The sequence below is a fragment of the Xenopus tropicalis genome, chromosome 4 (genome assembly GCF_000004195.4).
Source record: "Xenopus tropicalis strain Nigerian chromosome 4, UCB_Xtro_10.0, whole genome shotgun sequence".
Lineage (NCBI taxonomy): Eukaryota > Metazoa > Chordata > Amphibia > Anura > Pipidae > Xenopus > Xenopus tropicalis.
In genome coordinates this window covers 123,467,718-123,495,576 of record NC_030680.2, presented here as the reverse complement: position 1 = coordinate 123,495,576, position 27,859 = coordinate 123,467,718, and the positions used below count along the sequence as shown (strand labels likewise).

General features: G+C 40.4%; 1 protein-coding gene across 1 annotated transcript in view; it reads right to left on the bottom strand.

Annotated features, from left to right (window-relative positions):
* Positions 1-27,859, bottom strand: part of cacng2 (calcium channel, voltage-dependent, gamma subunit 2) — a 53,028-nt gene that overhangs the window by 6,832 nt on the left and 18,337 nt on the right. The window contains exon 2 of the mRNA NM_001102948.1: positions 3,312-3,395. Coding sequence (NP_001096418.1) covers positions 3,312-3,395 — 84 coding nt within the window. The remainder of the gene's footprint in view (positions 1-3,311; positions 3,396-27,859) is intronic.

Sequence of the window (27,859 nt, the reverse complement as noted above, 5' to 3'; positions counted from 1 at the left end):
ATAATAAATTAAGTTTAAAAAAATGAAAAGAATTAAAACCCACCCCAGCTGCCGCCAGACCTAATGGTGGAAACCCAGTGGTGGGCCTGGGGCGGTGGGATCTGGAGCATTTCTCCCCGTCACGTCACGGGAGGTGATATCACATGCACCCAATGCTCATGATGTCACTTCCACCGTCTGGGGGTGTATTTAGGTCCGGTGCCACCCTAGGCCTCCCTGGGTGCTACACTTGAAAGTGTAAAGGGATACTATGATCACATGCAGTGATTTTCTATTCATTCATCCATAATGTTGAAAATACATAGTTATATATGAATGTGTAGATTTCAATGCAGTGATCTAGAAAAAACAAATAAAACCTATTTGAAAATGTTTATTTTATCCTTATAAAGTTATATATCTCTTATATATCATCTTCATGTGGTATAAGAGAACAAAGGGTCTTTGTGGTTGACGCTAGAAAAAGTTTGAGCTGAAGATGGAGGGCTCATTTTATATATGGGTGCAAAGTGCTAAAAATCTAGTGTCATTGGCCATGTATTTTTCCTTAGCATGCAACATTGCTTCCCTGATTTCCATCGGAACTAGGACTGCCACTATCTGTAAGTTGTAGGCTCAGTTACTTGCCATGGTTATTAAACTGTATGCAGAGGGGTGCAAGTTGCACCTGCGAGGGAAAGGGCAGCACATCGGGAGGGTATTGGTAACTTACATCTTAAATTGTGTGATTCAGCTAGCACAATATGGAGCACCTATGGGCAAAACACACAAAGGGAGCCCTGTACTTACCAACTAGTCAAGGCAAGTTACAAGGCTCCTTTGTGCCAGCGTGTGTGCACCTTGCTCCTTTGCAAAAGCAAACACTTTTTATTTTGACAACAGTAAATTTACTCTGTAAATAAAACCAATGCCCTGCCGATCTTAAATATTTCTTCATTATTTTTCTCAGAAATGGTCTGCAACCCCCAATAGAGGCATATTCGTATTTTTACGGCTTCCTTCCTCCAAAATGTTATTTGACCAGTACGCTATTACTGCCTGTCCATGAAACCCACCTGGATTTATAGTTACAGATATGCACTCACAGGGCTCATGTTGCACGTAAACAGGCTGGGCTGTGATTTGGTCGGTACCATTAGGGAACAGGCAGGGGCTGCACACAAATCTTTGTAACAAAAGTTTAGTAGAACTTAACACTTTGAGCAGTCACAGAGCCCAAAATCCAATCAGCTTCTGGGAGAACATTTTTCTGGGGAAAATTAAACTACATACAGAAAAAATATGTCAATTATTTAAAACAAAAATGGAGCAGCAGTTTAACAATCTACATGCTAGACAGCATAGAATCTATGGCTCCAACATAAAAAGGAGCAATGCGCCAGCATACTTGCAACACCCAACATGGGAAGATCAAGGGAGCAGCACAGAAAGAGTTACAGGATACAGAAATACCTGCCACTCTGGTTCTTAAAAGGTTAATAGTCACTTAATTTCTTCTTCTTCTCTAACACACTCAGCCCCCCACCTTTGGAATTTAGTTTGGCTTTTGGCTACTGAGCATGCTCAGTATCTCAGGTTACTAAATATGCCCTCCAGTCTAGCAGCCAATAAAGAGATGGAATCACTGGTTTTCATAAAAAATCTGGAAAAATCACAGGGAAAGTGGCTGCTGGGTAAAAGCTGCTATTGGTGCAGGCAAATGGATACACGCAATAAAAATGGTGTGGCTTGGAAAATGTAGTGTTTACATTTCCTTTAAAGTAAGTGAACCATTTAAACATACATGTAACTTAACTCACTATTTGCACAGAAAATTACTCTGATTTTTCAGGCCTCACATAGCACAATTAACACCCAAGCCTCAACCATTTCAGGAATCACTACTGAAACTAAATTAGGGTTACAAAGTTAGATATATATCTTCTGGTTATATCATTAAACCCACACTGTTAGAGTTTTGACACACTGAAGCAGACAAAACAACCGAAAATGGCCTTTCACTGTGGCACATTTAAGCGCTGCTGCATGCAAGAATATTTGTAAAGCAATCATGGAATATTGAAAAATACCTAAAAAATAATGGAGATAATAATGGAAATTAGAACTAATGTAGATTTGTATCTGCTACGCAGCAGCTACAAACCTCCATATGTAATCTTTAGCTTTAGGCTGCGGACACATATGGAACTAAATCATCCACTGAGGCCCTATCTGGTGTAGCCCACTGCATAAGAAGATGTCTGTATATGATAGGCAGAAAAACTGTTTAAAAAAATGTATTTTCCACACAACATGTTTCGAGCCAACTGGCTCTTCATCACAAAATGTAACAGAGTAGCCATAGCCCTAGCTAAAAAATTCATTATTAAGATAAGCTTATATTAGCTGATTTTTCCTACTTTGCTTTTGCACTAAACTATAAAGGTAGAAATATGAACACAGAGACAACCAATAAATATTTGCCTGTCAAATGTACTGATTTGTCTCAAATAAGCATGTTAAGAAAATGTTGGCTTCAATGGGAATTGGGAGGGAAGTGACGTTAATGTAGTAATAGTAGTGGTCAATGTAGTAATGGAAAAGTCATTGAAGCAGTAAAATGTCATTGTAATCCCAATTTGACATATTTTTATGTGACTGATATAGAATTGGTAGGTCGTAAAATGTTAATGATTTCTTTACTCATTTTGCCAAACAGAAAGTCGTTTATCCTCCTCCAGGACAAAATGGGGTATGGCAGGTATTGGCTTTCAGTAATGTTTTGTTGAAAAGGAACAGAAGTTCTTTATAGATAGGGTGGAAAAAGTAAAGATGGATAAAACAGAACTTTAACAAAAGCCATCATTTACTAAGCAGGGCAGGTCATATAGTGCAAAAACAGGATTAAATTGTTATGTTTTGCACCCCCCTACCCTGCACTTTCTTGAATTGCCGCAGGTCTTTGTACTGCAAAACTGAGCAGGCTGACCCCCCATGAATACAGTGTTGCCTGTGCTTAGTGGTGCTGTACTCAGGTGGGGTGGGGGTTCATAGACTTCCCTTCTCCTGACCCATACCTGTCCTCATCATTCAAAAGAAGCCCCACACTTGCCTTCTTGCCTATATTTTTTCTTTATTTTGTTGTTAAAGGAATAGGTTGTTTTGTATATCATACAAGGCACCTGGCTGGTCAGAAAGATTCCTTAAGGACTGGTGTGGAATGCAGTGCTGGGAACTGGGATAATGAGGACTAAAGATCACTTGCAAGACATTTCTCCGATGAGGGTAAATTGATGAAAAAGCTATTGTAGGGACAGAAGGGCAGTACTTACGGAGGAAATATTCGGCAGTATCTGCTTCATAATCTGCATCCTCTGGAAAGTGATCAATCTGTTTGCACACGCCCTTAAAATTACCTAAAAAGGAACAAAGAAAAGACAAGAGATTTTCATGGGGATGTTTTGGTAATATAGAGACTGATTTTATTTATAAACAAGCAACATATTATTGTTCCCCCTCTGAATACTTATGAACAGAATGCAGTCAAGCAATGTGCTCCATGCCACTCACCAATAAATGGCTGCCTAGAAAGGAATGACTGTTGGACACAGTAAGTGGAGCACACTGGTTTTAATGAGCTCATGTCTATAAACCGACATCTACATAGGAGCTGCCACTCACCTGCTTTCCATTACCCCCAGCCCCAGCCCACATACTGCACTGGCAAAATATCTCCCATGTTAAAGGGAACCCTATATAATACGAAATACAGCACAGAGCCTGGTGCACTTGAATCCCTTAATGACTCCCATAACTTTGTGCACCAACCATGCCCACTAGTAGTCAGCAGAGGGGTTCCCTAGAATTATCATGGAATGACTGTGTACACCTCAAAGTAACATGGGGCATTTATAATTGCCTCCATCAAATACAGCTTTTTTTGGGGTCTCAGACACCTTGCAACCCATTCATTTTATTGTCTAAATTGTAGTTATTATTAGTATAAAGAATGGGCTCAGGGTGTGCCAGGTGTGCCAGGTGTGCTAAGATGGCAGCATAGATGGACTTGTGTGAAGAATCTACCTGAGTTTGTCTCAGAACTACACTATCACATGTGGGCAGGCAAGAATCATGACAGCATAGGGCTGGCCAACTAAAGAAGTTCCCTAGGCTTATACAGCACATCAGTTGTGGATATCCCCCTGACATAGCTAGTGTCTGTTTCAGATTATTTGAATCCAGGTGCCAGTGAAGGAAGGTGGGCGTTAATCCCACCAAGAAGGTTGTCATTTGGAAACCGTCTGTGACCAATAAAATAAGAAACAGCAGAAGAGACTATAAGGCACATATATATCCACAAGTGCAGTGAGCAAAGTACAGTTTTGAGCATAATCACCAAGTGCTTCCCTCCAGAATTTATACAACCATATGGAAGAGCAAGGAGAGTAGTGAGATCTGTAAGGGCAACAAAAAGAATATTGCAGTGACAGAGTTTAGATTGTTCCAAAAGATCATTATATTAAGCTAGGAATTTTCAAGTGATCTGGTCACCCTACATTGAGCAAAGTGCATAGTACTTTGTAGTATATAGAACTAGGTACACGTAATAACATAACATGTATTTCTTGTCTGATGTCCCATATGTCATAAACAGTGCTGTAAAATAATACAGTTCTATGCACAGGCCTAGACTGGAAATCTGTGGGTTCTGGCAAATGCCAGAGGAGCTGGTGTGGGGCTGTTTGGACCTCTGTGTACTAGAAATGCCAGGGCCTATTTTGAATCCCCGCTCAAACCTGTTCCCAAGTACAAATCTATTCAGATGACTTTAGTAGCAAAAACCTGTGTAGTCTCATTTCATACCAGTTTTCGATATCTCTACAAAAAGGAGTAAATCTACTTGTTTAATCAATTTGTTTGCCTCAAATGCCCTGTCCAGCAAAAATCATCTACTTTTGCTTATTGCAAACCGTTTAGCCTATACTGACGAATACACCTACAGTACTAACGGGTGTGCCAGGAAAAGACTTATGGCATTGGTTCTCAAAGTGTAGGGCTCACCCACCCTCAGGGTGGCCCATTCCTAAATGGTGAAACTTAGGGGTGAATGTGCTCTCTTAGATATTATTGGACGCAGAGACTAAAAAACAGGTAAAGTCATATTTGAGGTGAGCACATAATACTTTCCTAAATATTCTTCAAACTGATAACATAACATTTTCATGTATCTATAATCTTGTTTTTAGGTTAGGGGGTTCTGACAAAGGTTGGACCACAAAAGGGGACTAGACCTGACTGGCTTATTGTTCAATATTAAAGAAATACATTTTGGAGGTACTTACTGTAGGCTAGGCTAATGAATAATATTACAGCATGCTAATATTTGTTCTTATTTTTCATTTTTTAATTACATTTCCTCATTAGCGTCTTGTGAAAAACAAAAATACCCTTGCAGTTTAACCATTGGTGACACATTTGTTCCAGATTTTGTGCCACTAACATTAGGGCTATGACACGTGGTGATTATAATGGTAAATGGTGCACGTTCCTATCCAAAGAATGAGAAATAATCAAATAACTCCTGCCTAGATATGCACAGTCCCATGCACACAAACACACACCTTTCCTACAGTCGGTGATACAAACAAGATCACATCTGCCCAAACACACAAGGAGAGGATCCTCTCATCTTCTCTACACTCACAGTTAGTAGGAGACCCCCAGCTTGTGCTGGTTTTTAAACAATAAGGGTAATATTTCAGACCATTTCCCTTCTAATTTTGTGAAGTTAAGCATACACTTTATAGACTGCTCATTTGGCGAAGCCAAACAAGTGTCCCTTAACCTGATTTAGACGCCAACATACTGGACCATATTGGGATGATCAGATTGTTCAGCCCTGGGGCAATGATTGGCTCATAATGGTGGCCTGCAGAGACCCCTTTAGGCATGCCCTCCCAAAGGCAGTCTGCAGCTTTTATCAGCAAGATAAGAGTATCCCATACCTCTGACATCAATAAAGAGTTTGGTCTGAGCACTGCTCGACAAATATTTAACTCTTTCAGGCAGCGTGGAGCTTAAGAAAAGCTGGTGTGATTCCAAAATGTTTTATGTACTCTGTGCCTGGGTGTTGTAAATGTGGGTGCACAATTTGTTTTAGGGCGATTACATCGGAGTAGCTAATTGCCCTCTGCTTCTGTGCGTGTCTTGGTCCTTAAAGATAGCCTTTTCACATTCTTATGTCTGCTGCTTCCTGGAAGCACAAATGCCTCTCATTTTAACGACCTTGTAGCGCTGCAACCTCCTGTTGGCCGGAACACGCCGCGCTTTAGCCCGCTTGACCCCAGAACAAGGCCATTTATCTCAAGACGGATCTCTGAAGTTCTCTTGCATGCAAATTTGCTTTCATTCTTTTGTGGCTGATGAAGAGATTGTTACATGTGTACGTACGGCAATGATGACCAATCTGCAGCTGTACAGCTGTTGTTGTTAAAGCACAACTCTCATCATCCGCAGTCAAGCGCTCATCAATGCCTATTGTGCATTTTTACGTGTGCTAAGTGCCTCGAATTGTAGCGCGCATTGTTGTGTGAGTTGTCGTGGGCAAAGCACCTGCACTAGGAAATCCATACGGCACTGTAATCTGAATTCCCTGAGCGTGCACGTAATCAGTCACATCGCAATAATGGCTCGGGCATAATCCTCCGATTCACAGAGTATGAAGAGCACAAATGTGCCAAATGCTGTAGAACACAACTTGCTTCTTTATACTCTCTTAATTTTATTCAGCTAAAGAATATTCTCCAAGTTTACTAAAGGTATAGAGATCTGTGGCCTTTGTGTTTTAAATGTGAAGCTCACGTCACACTATAAGTCACAGTTTTCAAGAAGAAATATCGCTATGGTCATTGGCCAAATACAAGTGTTTCAATAAACTCAGGGGCATACTTTTCTGCCCTAGTTGTTAGACTTGATGACTCCCCAAGCTGTTTGCCTTTGTTGCAGTTCAGACCATGGGGGCATGAAGATGGCAACGCTAGTGTAGAGGGTGCAATTGCCTTCTGCTACACTATATTCCTCAGGTAAAATCAGAAATCCTGCTCTTAAAGTTATCAAGGGCAGCTTTTTGCTCCAGTTCCTTTAGAAAAAAGAGTTGTCAGAATCCTTTGCCTTTTGGTGGTCATCTGTGTTTAAGAATATATTTAGGAAAGGTTAAATGAAGAAACTATAAGGATGCTATTTAGAATTACCTATAGGAATAGGAGTTCTTAATTTGCTGAACAGAAAGACTTAGCTAAGGTGTCACCTAATTAGATGCCCTACATACAGCAGTTCCTTCATACTTCTAGATTTGTTGCTCTGAAGCTAAATAACGGAAGCCTGATTGGTGTTCTGCATTCCGTGCATCCCCATTTACACTCCTGGAAATCAAACAGGAGTCACCCAGTTAATGGGACAGTTAGGGCAGGGTGGAACAGCCATTTGCCTTGGGCCCTCTATGTCCAGTTCCAGTAGGGTTGCTTAATAACACCAACTGGTTGATAGGCAGAAACTGTTAGAGCTTTAGGTACATAATAACTCATGTACTAATGCTGGCACAACCATTAGGCCCAATGGCATAGCTGCAGAGGAAGCAGACCCCGTGGGTGCAGAGGGACTGCTCTAATACACATAGCCCTTCCAAATTGTTTGGTAGTACCAATCTACCATTTGCACCTATTGATATGAATGAGGTGCTAGGCAAAGTGAATCCTGCAGAGATGCAACTGAGCCTCGTATTCTACACATGCCATTGACTAGGGATACCTTTGCCCAGGACACATGGACCACCATTCAGTAAATACAATTTTGATGGAATTCTGAAGAAAAAAATGCTGATTTAAAGGTTTGCAAATACAGGTACAGAATTTATTATCCAGGACGCTGAGGACCTGGGGTTTTCCGAATAAGAGGTCTCCATACCTTAGGTCTACTAAAAAATCCTCCAATAAGGATTAATTATATCTTATTTGGGATCAAGTACAAGGTACAGTTTTATAATTACAAAGATAAAGGAAATAACTTTTACAAAATTGAATTATTCGATTAAAATGGAGTCTATGGCACATGACCTTCCCTTAATTTGAAACTTTCTGGATAAAGGGTTTCTGGATAACAAAACTTATACCTGTTTGGAAAATGATGGCCATTTTTGCACTTTTCCTTACAAATGAAATCAGGACCAGAGGTAAAACAGACGTATAGCAGAGGCACATAAGGAATGTATTATACTCCTTACTGTTAGCAAATAGCATGCAAACGATTGCAGCACACTTCAGCCCCCACCTCACACGCACCATCACTGTCAGTACAAACGTGTGGCTGGGAAGAAACGTGTGAAGAGAAGAAGAGAAGAAGAAGAGAAGTGTGCCCGATCTGCGTATAAATCAACTAGAAAATTGTAAATCTTATTCACAAATAGCTCTTATTAACACTGCATCATCCTACACCTTGGTGTTAAATGAGCCCAAATAATGGACTTCTTTCTCTGCATAAATATAGTCAAACTGTGGCACGCTGGTCCAATAATTATAATAATAGGGACAATTTGCAGATTCTGGCACAGGCAGCTGATTCTGTGAAAATATTGGAGGAACACACAATTATTCCTGCACTCAGATAGAAATACCACTATAATTTGCTTGTATTCATCCCACACATTCACTATTTTGTTTGTGCTGTGTGTCTCTACATTCCTTATAAATAGGGTCACTAAACCCTCATAGTTTCCCACTAAATGTGCATAATAGGAAGGAATAAGTATGCTATTGTATTTGTATGGCAAATGTCTGTACAGATTAGGGAATTACTAACAGGATTGTGCTTGTTGAAAACTATTAGTTGCTGATTCTTATGATTCCCTCCTTGGACATCATAGCACCCCCTAGCCCTCTGGACCAGTGATCCCCAACCAGTGGCTCAGGGGCAACATGTTGCTCACCAACCCCTTGGATGTTGCTCTCAGTGCCCCCAAAGCAGGTCTTCATTCTTGAATTTCTATCTTGAAAGCAAGTTTCGGAGGCATAAAGATTACAGGTATCACCATAACAGAGCATCCTGTAGTCTGCCAATCCACATAGGGCCTAAAAAATAACCAATTACAGTCCTTTTGGCCACCCCCAGGAACTTTCTTTATGCTTGTGTTGCTCCCAAACTTTTTTTATATTTAAATGTTGCTCATGTGTCAAAAAGGGTGGGGACCCCTGCTCTAGACCATACTTGCTCCTAGCCTTAATTGGCATACTATTGGCATACCCATGCATAAAACTGCAGACTGTCGGTAGCTCCTTCACAGAGGATAGGGGAAAGCAAGTAGCTGACTAGTTCCTGTCTGCCGGGCAGAAGAAGAAGATGCCTTTTGTGCCCTGCTGTAAGGCTCCAGGGCTTAGAACCTGGCAATATCAGTGATACCAGCGGAAAAAAATGGTACTCTCTTATCACAAATGTCACATGGTTTTCAAACATTTACAAATACTGTAAATCAGGATTTAACAACATACAGCTCTTAAAGCAGGACAGAGAGGGCATTTGTCCTGGGCTCTGAACCTGAGAGACCCCTCTACAACTGACATTTTATTATATTATGCAGTATCCCAATATAAGCATCCCATGATCCCTTTCTGACCATTCCTTTTCTGACACTCTTGTTAGACTACACCTCCCAAGGCCTGTCCGGGAGTTTTTAGAGTTGAAGTTTAACAACAGCTGGAGGCCTGCATGTTACCCATCCATGCTGTAACTGTTAGAGCATTCGGACTAAAAGGAATACCAAAATACTCCTTCACACAGGAGCAGGGGGCAATGAAGTCTTGGTTTTGCTTTTATTCCTGCAGCTGACAGTTGTATCTTCATACAAATCCACCCCATTAAGTTCCATATCTATCCTAGAATGGCAGTTTCCATTTCCCTATTCTGCTCACCTGTAGCCCACTCGCTTTGCCCCCCTAAATGCTTGTTTGTTTGCTGCAAGGGTGTGAGAGCGAAGCAGTGCTGCGTTGCAGATATTAGGCGACCTAAGTCCTCACCCACTCATCCTAAGGGGCTTGTTAGTGTGTTTGATCCCCAGCTTTGTGTATGAATGGATAACAGCTCAAGCTTTCAAATCAATAATTACAATAATTGTAGCTGCTATTAGAGTAATTTCTGAGGGTGTGATTAATTGCTTTGTGGCTTAGAGGCTCGGTCACAGTTCCTTGGCATCCCACTGGTGACAGCAGCAGGAACGTTTAGTAATACATAGAATTTAGCAGCAGGGCCGTCTGGGGGCGCTTCCATTGCTGCAGCAGCGGACTGACAAGAAGATAGAGAGATCGAGTGAGAGCAAGAAAGAAGGGAAAACAGTACGAAAGAAGAAAAGAAATGTGAGGGAGAAAATACAGAAGCATCTAGCACAGGCCTAGAGGGGAAATGATGGTCAGGCTTATTAGAAACAATGCCCAGTGTAGTAGCCCAGGGAACTGCAGGGATTTTGTTCATTCTAACTTAAAGGAAACAATATCCACTTCCTCAGCTGAACTAGTGAATAGTTCAACAATAGCTAAAGGGCTGCAGATTCCCTCATATTAATACAGAAGACATGTAATGACTATTCAAATAGCAAAGTATTTAGTGTCTACTTGTTCTCTACGCTAATGGACAAGCATGCCTCGTGAGCTTGGGGTCCAAGACCAAATGCTCTCTGTCCTACCCTAAAAAATGGAAGTAGAAGTAGGACTGAAAAGCACACAGACATACAGTAAAACTTATAAGGTAAAAAAAGGCCCTAGAACTTCAGGACTTGGTGTAACACAGAAGGAGAGGGGTACTGGAATAACTTAGGGTGTACTATTAATGCCAAGCTTTGACTAGATAATCCCAATGGCTGAAAGAACACTACCATAGTTTTTACACAGTCAAACTGATCTTAGCTATGTCCCTGATTCCTAGCTAGGTCCCCAATGTAAGATTTCTTTGATACCTCATTTGTGTTTAACATACAAAATTAATTCTGACTAATTTCAGATTTGTCTGTTCTAGAATGGTCCTTCATCTGTGAGCAACTGCTCCTGTACCCTCCTTACTTAGCTGTTTGGGTAATCCCTATTTTTTAGGTTTAGTTGTATTTTCTCACATTCTTCTCATTTTTGTAGATCTATTTGTGGTCTTTAAGGTAGAGAATGTGTATGTGCAGGAGTAAGGAAGGGCTGCATTTGGGTTGTACATTTGGCTTGACTGCCGCTGCTGGCCTGGTCACAAAGCAACTTTAAGTTCTCAGGAATAAATACATGTACTGGGTCATCTTGCAGACGGTATATGTTTAAAAGTCTAAAATATACAGTATATATGTTTTTGTATTCATTGTTCTACATAAAAGGGTTTGATACAACTGTATGTGTATATTTGTATGTTTATATATGATGTACCTATATGCTGGTTGGAAAACCATGCATTGCACTAAAGAGCCCCAATAAGGGCAAAGCAGGTGTGCATTTGGGTGCTTTAAAACCCAGTGGCTGAGGCTTAGTCTCTAGGGTATTCTATACTGGGCTTTTTTCCCTTCTGCTCAGTATATGGTCATGGTATATGTTCCCAAACGTGCCCTCAAGCGGACATATACTATTTTGGGTTGAGAGCTTATTTGGACTTCAACCAAATGGATCTAGAGGGGTCTCAATGCATCTCTATTGAACTGAAATGAAACCTGACCCTTACAAGATAGGGTCTTCAGATGCAGAAAACCTGCAACAGATAGGAACAAACCATCAAGAAGATGATTGAAGATGACATAAAGTACTGCTTTCTCTCTTTCACCCACTATGCAGCATATGAAGAGGTTGTATAATTATCTTTTAATATTTTGAATAAATACTCTTTTCTAATCCTAATCTCCTAATCTAATCTTTCTAGTCCTAATCTTCTGATTTAAAATTCAGAATGAAATATTCTTTTTTGGCTAGCGTAAATTTCCTACATATTTTGACAAGCCAGTCAGATGTCAAACCCAAAATCTTCTGATTTAAAAAGGAATTCAGGAAGAAATATACTTTCTTGGTGAACATAAATCTCCTACACCCTTTTTTAAGGCACCACTGCATCACACTGGTAAAGCATTGGCTCAAAATTTTCATAGTACATTATTTAATTTGGGGGGGTTGTTTATTGGCATTGGATAAACACAGTACAGCCGTACATGAGTGCTGCCCAGCTGCTTTTTAAGCGTTGTACAAGCCCCAGTACAGTACCACCCACTAAAGGGGGAGTTCTGGGAGATGTAGTTCCACAGCAGAGAAAGCCCTATATCTTAGATGGACCAGTGCTTTATATAGAGCTACACCACCACAAAAAGCATCCATGCGTGGGGCCTCTCTTTCCAACAAAGGGTATTTGTAGGCACATTAAATACATTTGTATTTGCTTCCGATGGAGGATAATTTTTATTCCCTTTGATAGTTAAATCCTAGATGTGTAACAACATCCTACATACGATTTACCGCTGGAACAACAATGAAAAAGAAAATGAAGGGAGAGTCATGAAACAGACGACTGCTGTACCATTAGAAAACAAGTGAAAGAACCAGCAAAAAAGAGAGAAACTACCAGTGAGCAACAGAGTGAGGCCTATTCTACATTATCCAATCAATAGGAGCAGAGAAGTGTATCCAACCCATGTTCCTCACATGTACAAGGAGCTTGGGAAATGCAATGACCTATATTATCTAGGCCAGTCAGTTTATTATATAATGCTGCAAATTTTACTCAGTTTGGTACTCGGGGGCACAGTGAAATTACATGACTTGCTTAAGGTCACAATCATTTGCTGCTGAAATTGAAACAAGGCCACCCTGCTGCATAGCCTGTTGGCTTGGGCACTGCAGGGCTCCTTTAGTAGAGTGTTATGAGATGGAATAGATGTAAAAATATGGGCAAATGTTATAAATTACAAGTATTTCAACTAACTTCATGGTATCAGTGGCATCACTTGCAGTACAAGCAGGTTTTAAGCTGCCACAACCCCCCATGGGCCAGAACAAGCAGAATATTACATAGCTGTTCCACACACAGAAAACCAAACTGCCATGGGCTGATGGGTCGTATGGTTGTATCACTGGGAGGGCAGGGAGTGTAGGACTGTAGACTTCCAGACTGACTTATGATCCCAGACGCTAAAATTAAATATAGAAATCAAGAATCAATGCCTTGCTTATGAGACGGCAGTAACTGATACCTCTGCAATAGAATAACAAAGAGATCATTCTTACCAGAGGCCAGAATACATATCTCAGCATTAATGAGCAAGTGATTACCTTGTGCCTAATATCTGCCATGGGGATTATACCTGAACATAAGAGGTTGGTAACCCCTTCCTGTTGCAATGCAAAGATACATTTGCCTTTCACTTGATGCTTTTTTTTCTTCATCTGCATACTATAGCATCATTTCACAGAAGCCAATTAATCAACCAATCAATATATTTTTGGTATTTTTCAAGAAACCCAGGACCTGGAGTGGTATACACTGCACAGAAGCATTCTGGGGTTGGGGAAGAGGGAACATCTGTAATCCTGCCGGCTAGAGCTACAACCACCCTAATGAATAGCAAAGATATATAGCTATTATTACAGAGTCTAATTGCATCTAATGAAGTATCTTTCAGCAATGGAATTACCCAGCTCTTATTAAGGCCTGTAAAATGTGGGCAGAGGGACTCATTTGCAAAGGAGGCATACAGGTTAATGTAATGCAAAGTTTGCCCAAGTTTAGTTACCATAGCAAACAGATATTTGCATTCCAACAGCTGGCCGCTAATGACACCTGCTGATTGGTTGCTATGGGTTACTAGAACAGTATAGTACTTTGCACTTTTCATTACATGATCCCAATAGTGTGCGAGCTGCTTTCCTTTTTGTGGACTAATCAGTAAACCTATTTCTGATACTGGCACATTGAGCCGGTACAGATTTGACTTTGCACAGACCACAATTGACTAGTTCTACAGGCTGTTGGCCAGTGTATTGGCCCAAACTGATCTATAATCATTATCAGAGGAACAAGTGTGGTTATGGATGATGTCTGCACAGGCCCCCCATGTGCTCTTATAAAGGACCTGAGGGTTGATAAGGATCAATGTCATCTGGTCTACTTAAAGTGATACTGACACCAGAAATAAAACATTTTTTACATCTATCATAACATTGTCTTTGCATAAGCTTTATAATTTTGCCAAAGAAGTATTCCCTGATGCTTTTACATTCCCTATCTGATCCCCCGTGTTTCTCTATGAGGGGGCGGCCATATTTGTGCAGCAGTAGTCCGTTAGCATTAGAAGCTATAACTGACAGGCTGAGAAGGGACAGTCAGGTTGGCAAAACAGTCAAGTTTAGGAACTTCAAGTAGCAATTACTTATAAAAGCAGCCTTATCAGCAAAAAATGATCAACATGACTTATAGGGAACTTTTTATGTAGACTGATATTTAAAAAGTAGTTTTTTTGTGTCAGTATCATTTTAAAGGAGAACGCCACCCAAACACAACATAAGGTTTTGATAAGTAAACATAATCTAAAGCAACTTTGCAGTATACATCAATTTAAAAACATGCAGCCTTTTCATGATTTCTAATGTAATAATATGGTTTGGTACAGTTCTGTAAGCCCCACCCCCTGTTGATCTGACTGGCTACGGGGAGAAAAAATATAACAGTAGTCAGCTGTCCTCAGCCTTCAGCCTGCATCCTGCAAATCCCACAATTCCATAAGGAAAGGGACATCACAGATCATTGTGGGTTATGTAATTCCTGCATGCTGTCTGTAAGCTGTGGTGAAGTTGTTATGATTTGTTTAGTTATTCTGTTTTACACTAGTAAACAGTATTTATTCATAAACAGATTACAGGAATAGGTATATTAGGGGTTTCTTTAACAAAATTTGGTTCGGAAGCCGGAGTTCCCCTTTAAATGGCCATTTTGGACAAATTTGCTGTCTGGTCAAAAGAGCAGATTTTGCTGGCTTTATGCCTTGGCAATTTAGAACTAAAGTGTAATTAAAGTTCTACTGGGATGCGGTGTGACAGTGGTAAAAATACAGAAGCGTTTTACAGCGATTGCCTGATTTTGGTGATGTAATGGATTAAAGGGGGTTGGTTAAAATTAACTTTTAGGAGAGAGTGATATTTTGAGACAATTTTCATATGGTATTCAATGCTCCAGTTTAGAATTTTGGCATCTATCTGGTTGCTAGAGTTTAAATTATCCTAGAAGAAAGGCAGCGGTTTGAATGAGAGAAGGGAATATGAATAGGAGAGGCCTGAATAGAAACATGTAATAAATAATATCATTAGCAATAGTTTCTTGGCTGAGTCAGGGAGCCCATGTGAAAGCTACACACAGCTGAACTAACTTTTTATCTAAATACATAATAATGAAAGTGAGGGCTGAACATGGCAACAAATAAGGTAAAATAACAAACTTGTATTTGTACCTTTATTTATACTGTGCTCCACTTTTAACAAGAAAGGACATATTTATCCCAAGATAATTCTCCACAGAATTCTCACAAAAATACTACAAATCCTTGACAAATGAATTTGGGGTTTTGGAGTATTTACAGAGGCAAGGGGAGCTGCCTGTAGGAGGGCGTAGATAGGGAGATTGGATGCTCCATGTTGATCCTCCCACCTAATTCATTAACCTATTATGCATCAAAACAGATGTTTAGGCAATAAATCTACTTGCTACTCATAAGGTGAAGCAGCCATACACAAGATGTAAACAAATATAAAACCTGTTCTATCTGCTGTAAAATCACTTCATTCTCCCTTTCATTCCGCACACAACTGCATACTTCTCTCTTTCATTCCGCACACAACTCCATACTTCTCTCTTTCATTCCGCACACAACTGCATACTTCTCTTTTTCATTCCGCACACAGCTGCATACTTCTCTCTTTCATTACACACACAACTCCATACTTCTCTCTTTCATTCCGCACACAACTCCATACTTCTCTCTTTCATTCCGCACACAACTCCATACTTCTCTCTTTCATTCCGCACACAACTGCATACTTCTCTCTTTCATTCCGCACACAACTCCATACTTCTCTCTTTCATTCCGCACACAACTGCATACTTCTCTTTTTCATTCCGCACACAGCTGCATACTTCTCTCTTTCATTACACACACAACTCCATACTTCTCTCTTTCATTCCGCACACAACTCCATACTTCTCTCTTTCATTCCGCACACAACTGCATACTTCTCTCTTTCATTCCACACACAGCTGCATACTTCTCTCTCTCATTCCGCACACAACTGCATACTTCTCTTTTTCATTCCGCACACAGCTGCATACTTCTCTTTTTCATTCCGCACACAGCTGCATACTTCTCTCTTTCATTACACACACAACTCCATACTTCTCTCTTTCATTCCGCACACAACTGCATACTTCTCTTTTTCATTCCGCACACAGCTGCATACTTCTCTCTTTCATTACACACACAACTCCATACTTCTCTCTTTCATTCCGCACACAACTGCATACTTCTCTCTTTCATTCCGCACACAACTGCATACTTCTCTCTTTCATTCCGCACACAGCTGCATACTTCTCTCTTTCATTCCGCACACAGCTGCATACTTCTCTCTTTCATTCCGCACACAGCTGCATACTTCTCTCTTTCATTCCGCACACAACTGCATACTTCTCTCTTTCATTCCGCACACAGCTGCATACTTCTCTCTTTCATTCCGCACACAGCTGCATACTTCTCTCTTTCATTCCGCACACAGCTGCATACTTCTCTCTCTCATTCCGCACACAACTGCATACTTCTCTTTTTCATTCCGCACACAGCTGCATACTTCTCTCTTTCATTACACACACAACTCCATACTTCTCTCTTTCATTCCGCACACAGCTGCATACTTCTCTCTTTCATTCCGCACACAACTGCATACTTCTCTCTTTCATTCCGCACACAGCTGCATACTTCTCTCTTTCATTCCGCACACAACTGCATACTTCTCTCTCTCATTCCGCACACAACTGCATACTTCTCTTTTTCATTCCGCACACAGCTGCATACTTCTCTCTTTCATTACACACACAACTCCATACTTCTCTCTTTCATTCCGCACACAGCTGCATACTTCTCTCTTTCATTCCGCACACAACTGCATACTTCTCTCTTTCATTCCGCACACAGCTGCATACTTCTCTCTTTCATTACACACACAACTCCATACTTCTCTCTTTCATTCCGCACACAGCTGCATACTTCTCTCTTTCATTCCGCACACAACTGCATACTTCTCTCTTTCATTCCGCACACAGCTGCATACTTCTCTCTTTCATTCCGCACACAGCTGCATACTTCTCTCTTTCATTCCGCACACAACTGCATACTTCTCTCTTTCATTCCGCACACAACTGCATACTTCTCTCTTTCATTCTGCACAAAACTTCATACTTCTCTCTTTCATTCCACACACAACTGCATACTTATGTCTTTCATATCACATACAACTGCATAATCCCCTCTATCATACTAAGTACTACTGCATACTACCCTCTCTCATTCTGCACATGACTGCATACTTTCTCTTTCATACTCTATATATCCATAGATAACCCTTTTAGATTTTGTTGTTACTGGTCTTTTCAGATATGAAACTGTCAAATATTAGTGTTTCTTACTGCAGAATTAGGATTTGTTCCTGTTTCAGCTGTCAATGTATTATACTTCCTTATTGTTTCTGGTATGAAACTAAACTGGTATTAGATCCACCTGTTTTCTGATAGAGGCTCTGAGTGCTATTAGTGTGTTCCTATTGCAAGTTGTTGCTCCCACTAGCTTCTGGCACTAATGTGGACAAGTGTGCCTTTGCCCAGTTGACAAAAGATGAACTGTGGAAGTGATGACAGATGATAAATGAAGAACTGGTATGAAACTAAACTGGTATTAGATCCCCCTGTTTTCTGATAGGGGCTCTGAGTGCTATTAGTGTGTTCCTATTGCAAGTTGTTGCTCCCGCTAGCTTCTGGCACTAATGTGGACAAGTGTGCCTTTGCCCAGTTGACAAAAGATGAACTGTGGAAGTGATGACAGATGATAAATGAAGAACTGGTGGGTAGTTTGATGAATGAGTGTGGGAACTGTAATTAAGATGTAATTGTAAAACTCTCACTGACATCTACTGAAATAAATGTTACTGAGGCCTGAACATTGCTGTACCTATGGCAATAGCATCTCTATTAACTAAGGCTCAGGTCTCACCAACATGTGAATTTATCAATGTGAAACTGAATGCAAGTACTGGTGTAAAAACTGGAGTAAAATTGCACTGTTTTTGCACTGCTATTGACAAATTCTTTTTTGATAAATCACTTTTTTCTCAAGGATATCTCCTCAACACGATATATATATCCAAGGAGTGCCTCAACTGTCCAAACACCTTGACCTGCCGACAACTGTGGCACTTGCTTTCATATGTTCTACTACTATTGTAAATATAGGTATGAAGATATAATATGAAGTAGTTTACAAGCCACTGGGCAGGGCACCTTTAAAGTGATAAAAGTCAAAAGAGTCCAGAGAACGGAGCAGAGTATTTGTTATCCTCTTATTTTCTTTTGGGGCCTTACAATAAAGTATAGCCAAAGCTAAATGGGTCTTTACATGTAAGGGTGGTGCACCAAATTCATTATTCAGCCAAATCCCAGCACTTTTTAATCAGCCAGATCCTTTCTGTAGAGCTGAATATCCATCTCTAAAGTAATGTGACCCTCAAGTGATGGACAACTGACAGCAAGAACTTTTATCAAATAATACATTGATTCTGTAGATTTTGCTCACTCTTAAGTGAGGTTCTTTTGTGGAGGATTTAGTATGTGGCTGCATCAAAATGATGAATTTGGACCAGTGCATCCTTACTTTTGTGAAGTTAAAAATACAGTATAGGTATATGCCCCCATCTACAGAGAGTGGAGAAAAAAACCCTTTACTTACATGCCTAACTGACTTCATGACCTAGTTCCAGCTTACATTATGCATCAGATAAAAAGTGGGTGGGGGGGTGACACAGGAACAGGAAAAACTCTTCCAGGGCCAGTTTTAGGATAGGGCAGATTGGACACTTTATTACATTCCCAAATAACATAGTTAAAACTACACATATATGCAAACATATATTGAATAGCAATATATTAAAGGGTACATATTGTGTAAAAAAATATAGTGCCAATGAATTGTTCTTATCTAAATATAAAAGGAATGTGCTTTAAAAAGTAGTGTTCATGTCTGATTTATTGAGGAATTTTCCAAAAAACCCTACTAGCCCCACCCGTTTGTACTACTTCCTGCTGCTTCTTTTCCCAGGCTGTGCAGGGGGGAGCGGCGGCACTCACACACTGCCCTGTAGGACAGGAACCAATCAGCAGCTATGCTGACCTGAAAGGGGACTGAAGTCTTGTAGGACTGCAGGGCTGTAACTGGCTACCCCCCTCCTACTGTGCTTCTGGCAGGGACCATTAGGACACGCTCACCCCATATTTGAAACACAGACAGGGGCCACAGCAGCTCCAATTTTAAAAATAATGATAATTTTTAGCCCAGAGTGAAACTAGCACCCTGTATTATTCATAATTGCCTACAAGATTTGTTTTTCGTTTATCCTATATTCTTTAAGTATACACATCATGGATGTCCAACCTTCAGTCATCCAGGTGCTGATAAACTGCAAATGCTAGCAGTCAACCACCAACAGGGAAAAGGGGTCATTTACGACTAAGGGGCGTATTTATTATGCTGTGTAAAACTAATTTCGCCGAAAAAACGGAGTAAAAAACTGTGTAAATTAAATGGAAAAGATCGGCATCTGAACGCCGGATATCACGCAGTTATTTTCCATAAGTTCCGGTGGAAGAAAAAATGCGTAAAACAATTACGCCGATTTTACGCCGTTTTTACGCGAAGCCTGGCGATGTGTGGTGAATTTTCTCTCCGTTTTTTACACAGCATAATAAATATGCCTCTTAGAGTGCAGTTGCAGTACCATCAATTTCCACAGCATAACGGTGCAGGAATTTTGGGAGAAAACAATGCATTATGGTAAAAATGGATGTTGCACTCAAAATTGCCCTACGATAACTACCCTTTTGGTCGCAAATGACTCCTGAAAGCCTTGCAGGTTGGACACCCCTGATTCATGTATTTTACCCTTGAAGATGGGTAAAATACCCTCGAAGACCCCCGCCTTCCTACATTACCGGGGGCCCTGCAAAGGATGTTTAAGGAATTAATAAATTCCAATGTTAAAAGTAAAAAATCATGTCAGAGCATTAGATTGTGTGTAATACACAGGAGTATATCCCAGTGTTTAAGATGAAGCATGCCAGGACCAAAGCTCTTTATTAGTCCATAGGGTAACATGGTGCTGAATCAGGGCGCACAGTGAAAGTGTATACATTTTTATTGCCGCAAGACTAATGTATCAATCAGCAAGAAATCAATGGAAGCACCACTCCCTCTGCACAATCAGCTGTAGCAAGGGAAGGCAGGGGGGGGGGGGGTGAGCATTCCACAGTAACTCCATAATAAAAGTATATCACTCCAAACTCACTCTTATGCGCTAAAATCAAAAGTACCACCACTGAAATCCCTGCTGTCACGTCTGGAAGTGAGAATTAGTGATTTTTAACATTAACGCTCTTTTAAACAAGTCAATAAAAGCAAGAGACAGAGGAGGCAGATGCAGTAGAATAACAGGCAGATGTGGATGAATGGAGATTTTAATAATGATTCATGGCCGCTCGTATACAGACTAGTCTGTTGCAATCCCAAATCTGCTGACAGTGAGAATCCCGTGCCCATGAGAGCCTGACAAGAGCCTGTGATCTACACGCTGTAGTATATAGAGTTGGGGGATGTGTTGCATTGGAAGAGCCTTGTACTGATTTATTATTTGCTGCTCCGGAGAGACACCCTTTCTAAAATAATTCAGCACTGCAGGAGCCAGTCCTGGCAATGTGCCGGCATGAGGGAACCCTATCTTAGATGCAGGCTCTGTACTGCATGAACCAATCCCAATAATGTGCTGACATAAGGGAACCCTGCCTTGGATCCAAACAGCACACTGTATGAGCCAGTCCTGTTACTAATTATCTATGGGCTTGAGGGAACCCTGCTTATTCAGCATTACATGAGCCAGTGCTGATAAATAGCAGCCACAAGGCCACGCGCAATAGATACCCCCCCCTTCCCATTTGGGATTGTCCTGATAACCCCCAAGTATGACACCACCATGTGCAATTCAGGCTCATCACAGAAGCATTTGGTCATTTAAAGGAAAACTATACCCCCAAACAACATACTGTAGGTCTCTATAAAACAAAATAGTTCATTTGTAAAGCCCTGCTTCCTCTAAATACACCGTTTTTATAATAATACTTTTTTTTAAGTATATGTCATTTGGTAATCCTAAATAGAAACTTGCCATTTTAAGTACTAAGGGCTGCCCCCTGGGATCATAAAATTCACAGTACAAATCAACAAACCAAGGGCACACATACATGCTAGGCCCCATCAGCCATTTAGTGGACAAAGTTCTGCCTTTTACTCATACACTACTTCCTGTTACAGTTAGAGCTGCATTATTTCTGGTCATGTGATCTCTGAGGGAGCACACAGCCCATCACTAAATGGTGGCTCAAGGTAACAGAGCAGTATTTAATTATATATATTCAGATTTGGTAAGTTCTTTTATAGGCCACTTAATATTATACTGTATACGCTATCTGTTGGTTAAGGGCAGTGGCACACAGGGAGATTAGTCGCCCTGTGATAAATCTTCATTACCGCGGGCGAGTAATCTACCCGCAATGCCATCCCACTGGCAAGAAATCGCCAGAGGGATGGCATACTCCTCGCTTCGGTTTCCTGGCATTTCCCTGAGAGGCAACTTAGGGCGACTTCGGGAAACTGAAGCGATGCGTAAGCCATCCCACCGGCGATTTACGTTCTTGCCGGTGAGATGGCATGTCAAGGAGATTAGTCACCCGCAGTAACGAGGATTTAATGTGGGTGACTAATATTCACGTGTGCCACTGCCCTAAAGGAATACTTTCATGGGAAAACATGTTTTTTCAAAAACATATCAGTTAATAGAGCTTCTCCAGCAGAATCCTGCATTGAAATACGTTTTTCAAAAGCACAAACAGATTTTTTATATTTCATTTTGAAATTTCACATGGGGCTAGCCATATTCTTCATTTCCCAGGGTGCCACAGCCATGTGACATGTGCTCTGATAAACGTCAGTCACTCTTTACTGCTGTGCTGCAAGTTGGAATGATATCCCCCGCCCCCCCTCCCAGAAGCCGATCAGCAGAACAACGGGAAGGGAGCAAGATAGCAGCTCCCAGTAGCTCCCAGAATAGCACTCAATAGTAAGAAATCCAAGTCTGGCTTGGGACTCCTCCAGTTACATGGGTGTAGGAGAAACAATAGGTTAGCTGAAAGCAGCTCTAATGTGTAGCGCTGGCTCCTTCTGAAAGCTCAGACTCAGACACAATGCACTGAGATGGCGCCTACACACCAATATTACAGCTTAAAAAATACATTTGTTGGTTCAAGAATAAAATTTTAAATGGTAGAGTGAATTATTTGCTATGTGTAATTTAGAAATAAAACGTATACCATAAAAATCATGACCAAATCCCTTTAAATAATCATTCTGGGGGTATAGTTTTCCTTTAAATAGGAGTGAAACGTGGCAATGCCTGTTTTGGGTCAGATAAGCAGCGGCCATGAGATCACCAGATCTGATAATCTTGATGTCACCTTGTGTTATATAGAAGCTCAGTGCAGGTATGAGGTCACTCACATTAGATACAAACCCGAGGCTGATAATAATCCCACATGAGATTGCAACCTCAAACTCATCACTGCCTGTGCATGTCATGTTATTAAAACGCATGAGGTCACTTTACATTTTGTACATATACTTTGTCTCTACTGATGGTCACACAACCCAGAGCCTAATAAGATTGTAGGTTTATAAATGATAAATGAAACAACATATCAAATGGGTTCCTTGTGTGGGGTGGTCTGGGTTATGCCTTTATTAGACACAAACACAGTACTAGAAAAGTATCTCCAGATTATCTGCATTGGAGAAATTACATTAGAATAAAGGGAAATTGAGCCATTTCTGATCCTTCTCTGATAATCTTCAGACATGAGATTTCCCTGTGTTATTTACAAACTCAGCAGTATCTATTCTTGCCCTGATAATCTGCAGCCATGGGGGTCAACATTCATTACATACAAACCAAACTCTGAAAAAATGTCCCTGATACAGTCACAGAGTTACCCTGTATTACGTATGACAGCACTAAGTTACAAAATCCTTATAAATTTGTGATACTAAGGTTACAGATGTATAAAAAGCAGTCATATGTTAGCCATTGAGCCATCTTTTTAAAAATACAGTTATTGGACCTGTTATTCAGAATGCTTTTGGACCTGGGTTTTTCCAGATAAGGGGTATTTCCTTAAGTCTACTAAAAAATAATTTAAACAAAAATGAAACCCAATAGTATTGTTTTGCTTCCAGTAAGTATTCATTATATCTTAGGTTGGATCAAGTACAATGTACTGTTTTATTATTATAGAGAAAAAGGTAATGCGTTCAATTAAAATTTAAATCTATGGGAGATTGCCTTCCTGTAATTCAGAGTGAGGCTTTATTCAGTCCAACGTTTCAGTTCCTAAATGGAACTTTCATCAGGCACAGATGTACATGTACATATCTATCTAAAATGCTCTTGTAGTGGGCAAGTGTGAAGTCACCATATATTACAAACTCAACGTTTTGTAAACTAGTCCTGATAATCTGCAGTTATGGGGACATAATAGATGATATTTCTATCTCAGGTCTTTCTAGGCTGGCGATGATAATCTACACTACCCTACAGAACATATAAAGCCAAATCCATCAAAAATGGTTTTAATAATCTGCATCCATGAAGTCATCCTTGTGTGCGTTACTTGTGATAATCTGCAGAAAAGATAGTACTGGCGACCTCTGTGCCTGTCCTGATCATCTGCACTGATGGTGTATGTACCTGTCTGCTGCACTGAGACCACCAAGTGTTAGACAAAAAGCCACCACTGTCCATGCATGTCCTGATAATCTGGATTTATATAATCATTGGCACTGTCTGTGTCTGTCCTGTTAGTCTGCAGTGACGGGGCCACCACGTGTTATATAGAAAGCCGTGACTGCTGTGCATGATAACCTGAAGTCATGGGATCCCCCTGTGCAAGATACAGGTTCAGCACCATCTATGCTTGTCCCAATGTTATACACAGGTCACAATTTATAACCTTCTGCACAAATTCAGCATTGTCTCCGTCTGTCCTTGGTAATCCGAAATACTTCCACTTGCCAAGATGTTATTTCAGACACTCAGATTTCTAGAAAGTGCAGTTGCTGTTAAAATGTGCTGGATATTTAAAGTATCTAAAGACATATCAAGGCATGCATACTCATTTACCTGTCAGTGTCACAGAATTCTCTAAAATACAGGCAACTCTGCATTGTAACAGTACATATTTCAACAGAAAATTGTCTGTATTACCGAACCAGTTTGGCCTAGTGCAACAGATACACAGCTCTCTCTTTAATAGGCCCATTGCTGGGACTAACCAATAATGTCATACTCCTACTTTACAAAATCTTGTCTCTCCTAATGCCCACTGATTGGGTAGTTTACACTGTGCACTAAAAAACTGCATCAGTGCCTAGTCTGGTAACATCTTGCAGTCCTACTTAACCTACTGGGACCAGATTTGTTTCTAAAGAAAAGTGAAAGACCAAGGTAGCCCCATTCCATGCAACTGATTAATGGCAGCACAGAGGCAAGTGCAAGCATAGTCATCATTACCTAAAAGCTTATTAAGATTATTATCTTGTATTGATGTTATTATTTCTGAAGCATGAGTTACAAAAGTGGCATTACACTACATCAAACCTGGCACTTTAAAGGAAAACTATACCCCCAAACAATGTAGGTCTCTATAAAAATATATTGCATAAAGAAGCTCATATGTAAAACCCTGCTTCATCTAAATAAACCATTTTCATAAAAATATACTTTTTTTAGTAGTATGTGCCATTAGGCAATTCTAAATAGAAACTTGCTATTTTAAGTACAAAGTGCCGTCCCCTTAGGATTCACAGTGCACACAAACATGTTAGGTCACATTAACCAATTAATGGACAAATTTATGTCTATTACTCCACACTGCTTCCTGTTACAGTTAGAGCTGCATTATTTCCTGTCAGGTGATCTCACAGAGCATCACAAAATGGTGGCTCAAGGTAAAAGATGTAAAAGGGCAATATTTACTGATATATATGTTCCATTTTGGTAAAATTCTTTAGTAGGCCAACTTTATAAAGCTGTTGAGTTAATTTAACCTATCTTTAGTAAGGTCTAAAACTGGCATATAAAGTACTATTTGCTTGTAAAAAGCTGCGGTGATCGATGCTGCTTTTTACACCATTTATTCTTTACCACTTGTCTTTTTGTTCCATTGCCTGAAATGGCTTAGACCAGTTCTAAAGTGGTGTAAAACAAAATACCTATAGTAATTCAGGTATGGGATCCCTTTTCCAGAGACCTGTTATCCAGGAAGCTACAAATTATGAGAATGCCATCTCCCATAAAACCCATTATAAGAAAATCATTATAATTTTTGAAAAAAAAGACTGTACTGTACTAATAAAACTGTACCTTGTACTTGATGGTAACTAAGCTGCATGAAACCGTATTGGTTGCAAAACAATCCTATTGGGTTTATTTTATGTTAAAATTATTTTTAGCAGACTTAAGATATGGTGATCCAAATTACAGAAAGGTCTCTTATCTGGAAAACTTCAGGTCCCGAGCATTCTAGGTAACAGATCCTATACCTGTAAAATAATTTTCCATAGATTCTGGATGATTTCTGTGATCACAATGCATTTATGTAAGGGCAACAAGAGTCCTTTCTAAATACACCATTCATTTTACGCCATTTGTTACACTATTTGCCTCTGGTAAATTGTTTTACCCCGGTTTATAAATGCTATTAGAATGAGGAGTCCGATGTGAGAGGATGCAAATCTGGCATATAAATGAAACCCCCTCACACCCATAACAGCGTTCATATAAATTTCCAAGGGCTCTTTGTGGAGATACTTTTTTTTTTATTAACAGCAGATATGTTCTAGAGGGTTTTATAGAGCAGGATTTTTAATCACGTTTAAGTCCCCCATATCCTACTTAGATTCTCTTCCATAGAATCTTCATGAAATCCATGGAAATGTGTATTTACAGAACTATGAAAGCTTAACTTCTTGGATGCAGAGAGGTCATTATTTCATCTCTGGCAAACAAGGGATTAACCAATAATCACATAAAGCTCTGATATACAGTCTACCCACATGAATGTATACAATAGTATCGGCCCAGGTACAGCGGCATACATATTGCTGATTCAGAAAAACAGCATCCCCCCCCCCTTATTTGCACACCTGGGGTCCCTGTATATTTCACATAATGTTTCATACATTTCCAGGGCCTCCAGGGGAGGAGCAGTATCTGTTCCCTGAGAGGTTCTGTGTAGCTGAGGGTAGCCTAGCTCCACAAAGTGACCATCTTGTTCCTGTCAGGCAAAATGGAACAGCTGCTTGTGAGAAGCAAGACATCCAGAGCTTGTGAAGGACACAGGGGGTGAGTTTTGTAAAAGACTCTCTTAATAACTTACAGCAGGGAGCATTTGTTTTTTTAATAAAGTATCTTTCCCCTGATCCCCAGCTCAATTCATCTCAGGTCTAAAACCAAGGCCGTGGGGTGGGGGGGGGGGGGGGGGTGGATTTGGAGGCAGAGGGGGGAGAGAAGAGGGGAGGAGAGGAAGGTGGTGATGGGAGAGAATAAATATGTGGGGTGGAGGAGAAAAGAAGGAGGTAGGAAGAGAAACAGAGTAGTGAGAAGACAGGACGAAAAGGATAAATAAAATAGTTATGTTAAGATAAGTTAAGATGGCCAAAGATATAGACAATAAAGTAAAAAAAAATAAAGGAAAAGACACAAGGTTAGACTGGAAAATAAAGGATCAGAAAAGGAACACCAAATAAATGTTCCCCTTTCTTGTCCACATAATCTATGTACATATTCTTTAACATAGTTCCCTTCCTTTCTACCCAACTGCTCCTTATAACCTCTACTATAGAGAATGTTATGCTCAACCCCTATGTACAGTGCCTGGGTACAACTGCTCCTTACAACCTCTGCTATAGAGAATGTTATGCACAACCCCTATGTACAGTGTAGTGCCTGGGTACAACTGCTCCTTATAACCTCTACTATAGAGAATGTTATGCACAACCCCTATGTACAGTGTAGTGCCTGGGTACGACTGCTCCTTATAACCTCTACTATAGAGAATGTTATGCACAACCCCTATGTACAGTGTAGTGCCTGGGTACGACTGCTCCTTATAACCTCTACTATAGAGAATGTTATGCACAACCCCTATGTACAGTGCCTGGGTACAACTGCTCCTTATAACCTCTACTATAGAGAATGTTATGCACAACCCCTATGTACAGTGCCTGGGTACAACTGCTCCTTACAACCTCTGCTATAGAGAATGTTATGCACAACCCCTATGTACAGTGTAGTGCCTGGGTACAACTGCTCCTTATAACCTCTACTATAGAGAATGTTATGCACAACCCCTATGTACAGTGTAGTGCCTGGGTACGACTGCTCCTTATAACCTCTACTATAGAGAATGTTATGCACAACCCCTA